This window comes from Piliocolobus tephrosceles, chromosome 14 (genome assembly GCF_002776525.5).
Source record: "Piliocolobus tephrosceles isolate RC106 chromosome 14, ASM277652v3, whole genome shotgun sequence".
Taxonomy (NCBI): domain Eukaryota; kingdom Metazoa; phylum Chordata; class Mammalia; order Primates; family Cercopithecidae; genus Piliocolobus; species Piliocolobus tephrosceles.
Genome location: NC_045447.1, coordinates 8203497 through 8211647, shown reverse-complemented (window position 1 = coordinate 8211647; position 8151 = coordinate 8203497). Strand labels below are relative to the sequence as shown.

Sequence of the window (8151 nt, the reverse complement as noted above, 5' to 3'; positions counted from 1 at the left end):
CAGGGAGGGTTAGCTGACTTATCGGAGGCCACACAGGCAGTGAGCAGCAGGGTTGGAATTTGAACCCAGGATGTTCAGTTGTGCAGGGCCTAGACTCTTAACCCCCCTGCCCTCCTTTTTCTTACTCCACAAGTAAGCTCGGTCCCTGCCTCTGCTGCTTCAGCTGTGACTGGAGCTCCAGTGCAAGGCTTGGAAGCCTCACCCCTGCCAACTGCTATCCGATAAAGGAATGTCTTATGCATGACTGGAAATGATGGCATCACGACTGGTGGGTTTTTATTTTTAATCTGTTTGTTTGTTTGTTTTACTGAGACAGGGTTTCACTCGGTCACCCAAGCTGGAGTGCAGTGGCACAGTCAGGGCTCACTTTGGCCTGTGCGTCCCCTCCTACCTCAGCCTCTCAAGTAGCTGGGACTACAGGCATGTGTCACCATGTCCAGCTGATTTACGTTTATTTTTAGTAGAGACAAGGTCTCCCTATGTTGCCCAAGCTGGTCTCTCCCTCCTGGGCTCAAGTGATCCTCTCGCCTCAGCCTCCCAAAGTACTGGGATTGTAGGCGTGAGCCAGCCTGCTGGGTTTTGGAAACAACGGTGAGCTCTGCTTATTCTAACTACATTTCTCAAAGATAGCACTTGTCCCCAAGGTCCATTTGTCAATCTGAGCACCTACATGGCCTGGCATCTGCACCGTGGTGATGTTTCTTCATCAGTCCCCATGTAGGGTGCACAGGCTCATTTATGGAGCAGCTCATAGCCTACCTCCCTTCAGAGGGTGTCTTGCCTGAGCCTGAAGGATGTGACATGGTGATGCATGATGCCAGGGAGGTGCCAGGCGGAGCACCTTCCTCTCCTTTGCTCTCACCCCACCCCGGGCCTTACTTGGTTAAGACCTGCAGTGCCTTAACCTCTTTGCTTTCTCTCAGTCCCCTCCCCATCTTCATTTCCTTCCCTGTGAAAGGACAGACCCGTCAGACTTTACCTTAAAGATTCTCTCTGCTGTCTTCAACTTCATTACCTTGTTGCTCTTCCTTCTTTCCTAGCAATCACTGAGGTGGGATCAGCCTGCTGTTCACTGCCCCATCCACTCTTTGATTGCTCTACATCGATGGACATCTCACTGCCTTTTAGAGGGGCCTCCGCAGACTCAAGGTCTTTGACCTCATTTGGGCTCTTCCTCTTTTTTCTCTCCATCCTTCTTCCGCGGGGGGATTGTTCTCAACACCTGATCATGGTGTTGTCTAAAGCCTTTGGGAGGCTGGTTCGAAGGTGGTTGTGACTCCTCTCCATTGGTTTTTATAGTTACAGGTCGAACTCCTTGTTCTGCTCTTTCCCTTCTTCTCACTGCTGCAGTTGACTAGTTTAAAAAACAAAAACGGGCTGGCAGGGTGCCTCATGCCCGCAGTCCTAGCAGTTTGGAAAACAGATGGGAGGATTGCTTGAGCTCCAGAATTCGAGACCAGCCTGGGCAACGTAGTGAGACCCTGTCTCCATAAGAAGTTAGCTGGACGCGATGGTGTGCGCCTGTAGTCCCAGCTGTTTGAGATCATGTAAGCCCAGCAGGTTGAGGCTTCAGTGAACCATGATCACGCCACCGCACTCCAGCCTGGGAGATAGAGTGAGACCCTATCTCAAAACAAAACCCTTCAGAGCAGGAGTGTCCAATCTTTTGGCTTCCCTGGGCCACATTGGAAGAATCGTCTTGGGCCACACTTAAAACACACTAACACTAATGATAGCTGATGAGCTAAAAAAGAAAAATAAAATAAATTGCAGAAAAAATCTCATAATGTTTTAAGAAAGTTTACAAATTTGTGTTGGACCGCATTCAAAGCTGTCCTGGGGTGCAGGTTGGACAATCTTGCTTTAGAGGTTCCCTGGGACGCCCAAAACCAACGAGGAGAAAAAGTTCAGTCTTCTGTGTGTTACTGAATTTTTGGCTTTACTCTTAGCCCTGCCCCGTTTCCTAGGCTGTGCACAGGCCAGCCGCTTTGAGCTACTTTTCCTTCCCTGATAGGTGCAGCTCTTTCACCTCTGAGCCTCCACACCTGCTGTTCTCCAGCACTCTCCGCATTGCCTTCTCCCACTCTGGCTCATGGCTGAGCTGTGTTCAGGCCCTTTGAGAAGCCCTCTCTCTCACCCCTTTTCCCTGGTCTGGCTTGGGAGCCCGTGCTCACCCCTGCCAGGGCACCCTGAAACCCAGGAATGGAAACATGACGCCCCTCTGTCTGTCTGATTTTCTTAGTGAAGCAAGGTAGGAGTTTCCCGTGTCAGGAGTTTAGCAAGCGAAATTCAGGAGAGACTTTTAAAGCATTTTTTAATCATTTACACCGTCTAATTGTTGGTGCTGTGAAGAAGCGAGTGTCCATGTTGAAGAGGTGTTTGGCTGGTTTGGGAGGGCCACAGTTCCGGTCGCGTCGCTGGTTCTGTTAGGCCCAGTACAGTATGAACCATTGTCCCCTGCCGATGGGAGCAGCAGGTGTGCGTCCAGAGAGGAACACAAAAGGTTCATCCCAGAGGGTGAAGGTTAAAATCCCTGGGAGCACTTCATTATCCATATCTGATGCTTCTCAGTTCTCCTGTCTTGTCCCCTGTGAAGGCCTTCCCATCCCCCAGGGGAGGAGGAGTACCTGATCACACACCCGTCGGCAGTGGCTGTGTGTACACGTCACTCAGTGAGTGCATAATTTGTGCTTCGGTGCCCTTGTCTCCTCACAGGATGGCAGCTGCCCCAGGGGTAAAGGCTGCAGCTGTCGTGTTTACTGCTGTATCCCAGGGCCTGGCTCAGAGTCGGGGCTTGGTGAGTTTGTATTGACTGAATAAAAGAGATGAGGCCAGACGCAGTGTCTCACACCTGTAATCCCAGCACTTTGGGAGACTGAGGCAGGCTGTTGCTTGCCTGAGCAACATAGTGAAACCACATTTCTATTAAAAATACAAAAATTAGTCGGGCGTGGTGGTACACACCTCTGGTCCCAGCTACTCAGGATTCTGAGGATCACTTGAGTCTAGGAGATTGAGGCTGCAGCGAGCTGTGATTGTGCCACTGTGCTACAGCCTCAGTGACAGAGCAAGACCTCTCTCAAAAAAAAAAAAGAAAAGAAAATAAAAGAAATGATGAGAACCAGAGAGATTTAATTTTTAATGTACTTTTTCTGTTGTTTTTTGAGACTGGATTCCTTATATTCACCCAGCCTGGAGTGCAGTAGCGTGATCTTGGCTCACTGCAACTGCCACCTCCCAGATTCAAGCAATTCTCCATCTCAGCCTCCCGAATGGCTGGGATTACAGGCGCCTGCCACCATGTCTGGCTAAGTTTTGTATTTTTAGTTGAGATGGGGTTTCACCATCTTTGCCAGGCTGGTCTTGAACTCCTGGCCTCCTGATCCACCCACCTTGGCCTCCCAAAGTGCTGGGATTACAGGCGTGAGCCACCATGCCTGGTCTTTTTTTTTTTTTTTTGGAGACAGAGTCTTGCTCTGTCACCCACGCTGGAGAGTGCAGTGGCGCGATCTTGGCTCAGTGCAACCTCTGCCTCCTGGGTTCAAGCAGTTTCCCTGCCTCAGCCTCCCAAGTAGCTGGGATTACAGGCACCCACCCGGCTAATTTTTGTATTTTTAGTAGAGACAAGATTTTGCCAAGTTGGCCAGGCTGATCTTGAACTCCTGACCTCAGATGATCTGCCCTCCCCAGCCTCCCAAAGTGCTGGGATTACAGGCGTGCGCACGGCTTATTCCTCTTTTCTTTCTTTCCTTCCTTCCTTCCTTTTTTTTTTTTTTTTCTCTGAGACGGTGTTCTACTGTGTTGCCCAGGTTGGTCTCAAACTCCTGGACTCAAGCAGTCCACCTGCCTCAGCCCCCCAAGTAGGCAGCATACCTGGCTAATTTTAAAATTTTTTTTTTTTTTTTGAGATGGAGTCTCGCTCTGTCACCCCGGCTGGAGTGCAGTGGCCGGATCCTGGCTCACTGCAAGCTCTGCCTCCCGGGTTCACGCCATTCTCCCGCCTCAGCCTCCCGAGCAGCTGGGACCACAGGCGCCCGCTACCTCGCCCCGCCAGTTTTTTGTATTTTTTAGTAGAGACGGGGTTTCACCGTGTTAGCCAGGATGGTCTCCATCTCCTGACTTTGCGATCCGCCCGTCTCAGCCTCCCAAAGTGCTGGGATTATAGGCTTGAGCCACCGCGCCCGGCCTTAAATTTTTTTTAAAGAGATAGGGGTCTCACCCTGTGTGTCCAGGCTGGTCTCAAACTCCTGGGCTCAAGGGATCCTCCCATCTTGGCTTCCCAAAGTGTTGGATTACAAACAGATATGAGCCGCTGCACCTGGCTGAGATTTAATTTTTTCAAAATAACAAGACTGCCAGAGAGGTTGCCAGATAAGAAAGCTGCTGTGATTTTGCATCTTCGGGTGTTGTGTGCGTGCCTGCGTGAATCCGCTGCAGCCCCAGAGACAGATGTTCTATCTTCTCAACTGTGAGACTTTCTGAGTGTCCCTCATTAATGCATTGGGTTTCTCAGAGGAGGTTCTTATAGATTCTGTTAGTTGATACTCATCTTGAAGATAATTTAGGATTACAGGAATTTCTTTTGGAATCCTAAGCCTGATTGCTCCTCCCTGCCCGTCAACTCATCATGAGCCCAAAGGAGGAAGAAGAGGAAATTTGAACCTTCACCACCCACGGTCCCATTCTTAAACTGAATCAGTAATTGAATGCTATTAAGCAAAATTAATTTGCCTCCTGCAGGAAGGTTTATGATGAATGAAAGGATTGTTAATCTGGGAGGGAGCCAGGCTTCCCTCTACTCATCAATATTTCAGAGCCATAGGCAGTGTCAGGAAGGTAGCTGTCCTGGCTCAGCTGACCTTGAGCATGCATGAAGGTAGGATCCAGCCAGGAAGGTACTGAAAGAGCTTATTACAAGTCACTTAATGATAACTTCAGTGAAATTTGCAAAATGCACGTGTGGGTTAATTGAATTTACACCCTCAACTAGTGGGAGGCTCCCCCAGGTGGGGGACTAGTCCCAGTGGAGGTCAGAGCTCTGTGCAGAGCTGGAATGTTTAATGCTGGCTCTCTGGGGGGGGGAAACATTCCTGATTTGTAGCATCTTCCAATTCCTGTGATGTCAGTATACTCCCACCATAGCCAGGTTACAGCTGCTGACCCTTGGGTGGGAATCACTGGTGCAAGCCAACTCTAGCTCACGCCTGTGGCTGTGCTGCTCCCACATTTTTTTCCTGGTGATTGGAGGAGAGCCTGCCCAGCAGACTTGATTCCAGATAGATGGATGTGCCTCTGAGTGGTCCTCATCTGCATTAGAGGTGGCCTCTTGACTGAGAAGGTGTCTGAGTGAGGCTTGCTTTTTAAAATGAGAAGTTAATGAGCTCTTTATTTTGTTCTTTCTTCTCTCTAGCTGCTATTAACTTAGCAAAGCTGAAACTTTTCAGACATTATTACGTCTTGGTAAGTAAAAAAAAATCCTTAATCTATAAATAAAATCAATTCAAGGAGTAGAACAAATGAACTTCCAAAGAATCGGTGAAAGCACAAGATGTGCCACCTAGAGCTGAGCAGTGTGGCTTGCTTTTTTTTTTCTTATCTTTTTATTTTTATTTTTTTTTTAGATGAAGTCTAGCTCTGTCACCCAGGCTGGAGTGCAATGGCGCAGAGATCTTGGCTCACTGCAATCTCCACTTCCCGGGTTCAAGCAATTCTCCCTGCCTCAGCTTTCCCGAGTAGCTGGGATTATAGGCACCTGCCATTACCCCCAGCTAATTTTTGTATTTTTAGTAGAGACGGGGTTTCACCAAGTTGGCCAGGCTAGTCTCGAACTCCAGACCTCAGGTGATCCACCCGCCTTGGTCTCCCAAAGTGCGAGGATTACAGCGTGAGTCACTGCACCTGGCCAGTGTGACTTGCTTTTTTGATTTTTTTTTTTTTTTTTTTAAAGACTGGGTCTCTCTATGCTGCCTTAAGATGGACTCCAACTCCTGGGCTCAAAAAGATCCTCCCACCTTAGTCACCTGAGTAGCTGGGACTGCAGGTGCACACCACCAGGCCTGGCTTTCATTTTATAAAATCTAGTTGTGTCTTTTAAATTAGGAAATTAAATATCTGAGTTACATTTTTTAAATTTTTTTTATATTTTATTTTTGAGATGGAGTCTCACTGTGTCGCCCAGGCTGGAGTGCAGTGGTGCAATCCCGGCCACTATTTTTACTCATTTAGAAAACTGGGATCACACTATCATGTTCTTCTGCAGCCATTTTTGTTTTATTCATTTAAAAAATTGTTGGAGTATCAGCCGGGTGCAATGGCTCACGCCTATAATCCCAGCACTTTGGGAGACCAAGGTGGGCGGATCACAAGGTCAGGAGATCGAGACCATCCTGGCCAACATGGTGAAACCTCGTCTCTACTAAAAATAAAAATAAAAATAAAATTAGCTGGGTGGGGTGGCTCATGCCTGTCCAACATGGTGAAACCCCATCTCTACTAAAAATACAAAAAAAAAAAAAAAATTAGCTGGACATGCTGGCGCATGCCTGTAGTCCCAGCTACTTGGGAGGCTGAGGCAGGAGAATTGCTTGAACCCGGGAGGCGGAGATTGCAGTGAGACGAGATAAGAGTGCCACTGCACTCCAGCCTGGGCAACAGAGCAAGACTTCGTCTCAAAAAAAAAAATTATTGGAGTATCTACCTCTCTCTTCTTTCAAATTTCCCTGCAGAAAACTAGTTACATGTTGTGGTAATACATTTTCCTTAAGAACAAAAAAAAAGACAGTGTTTTTAAAACCTAAAAACAGGACTCTGATGGACATGCAAAGTTCTATCAGCTAGCACCAAAAGACAGAGCTTGTTAGGAATTATTAGGATCATAATTTCTTAGACAATATAAAGTACATGCCTCCCCGAGTTAGTTTGCTTCCTGAGTCTTGAAAGAACATTTCTAAGTCTTTCATCTGTGAGTTTGGCATTGTCACTTTGGACAGTTCCTTTGCTCAAGCAAACATCAGACTTCAGTGGTAGGGAGAGATGCAAGAGCAGACACTCCACTTGGGGTTGATTTTTTTTCTTTCCTTCTTTTATTTTTTCTTTCCCATGGATTTTATATCATCCACCAAATAGGCACAGGTCATCACAGAACCTCTCTTGTTGCGTGCAGTGATAATGAGTGGTCCTTGGCCAGCTGAGCTGAGTCCCCATGCACAGTTCATGCTCTAGTGGCCAGCACATTGAGTCCTTGTCACTGCACGGAGAAATTAAGGCATGCTGTCTTGCTAGAGAACTTGGTAGTATTTGTACTTCTGTAAGTGTGGACCTTGAATGCTTGCAGCATCTGCCAGAGAAGAGGACAGAAGCCAGTAATTTCCCTGTGTGGCTTTATTTTGCTCTCACTACTGGTAAATATTCCTCAAAGCCTGAGAATAAGCAATACAATCTGTGGAGATTGAAATCAAGGGCTTCTGTCTGTGGATAGGGTGAGGAAGGGTTAAGAACAGCCCTACTGAAGTGTCCGGTGCTCCCCATGGGTGTGGCTGTTAGCAATATCTTGGTCACCTGGAGAGTGAAGAAATTCAAGTGTAACTAGCGGAGTAGCCATGTCTCTTCACTGCATGTATTAATTCACACTGTAAGTGTCACATACTTTTCTTTGAGTGATTCTGTTTTCTGTTTCCTAGTTCATTTATGAAAGCAAATTGTTAAAGTGGCATCCTGATTTTCATGTTGATTTGATTTCCTGTTTCTTTCCTCCTCATACAGATTGTGTGTTACATATACTTCACTAGGATCATTGCATTTCTCCTCAAACTCGCTGTTCCATTCCAGTGGAAGTGGCTGTACCAGGTATGCTGCTCACAGGGCAGAATGCCAGAGAATTTATACCTGAGGATAAAGTCTTGAAGTGTAACTTAACAGTTGTTACTAATTTGTCTGGGAATGACCACGAAGACCTTCCATCTCTTCTTTTTTTAAATTAAATTTTTTTTTTTTTTAGTTTTTGAGACGGGGTGTCTGTTGCCCAGGCTGGAGTGCAGTGGTGCGATCTCAGCTCACTGCAACCTCCACCTCCCGGGTTCAAGCGATTCTCCTGCCTCGGCCTCCCGAGTAGCTGAGATTATAGGGATGAACCACCATGCCTGGTTAATTTTT

General features: G+C 47.2%; 1 protein-coding gene across 2 annotated transcripts in view; it reads left to right on the top strand.

Moving 5' to 3' along the window:
- Window positions 1-8151, top strand: part of GPR107 (G protein-coupled receptor 107) — an 84419-nt gene that overhangs the window by 63785 nt on the left and 12483 nt on the right. For both annotated transcript variants that reach the window (XM_026457161.2, XM_026457160.2), the window contains 2 exons: window positions 5411-5460; window positions 7762-7845. In XM_026457161.2, the coding sequence (XP_026312946.1) occupies window positions 5411-5460; window positions 7762-7845 (134 nt within the window). The remainder of the gene's footprint in view (window positions 1-5410; window positions 5461-7761; window positions 7846-8151) is intronic.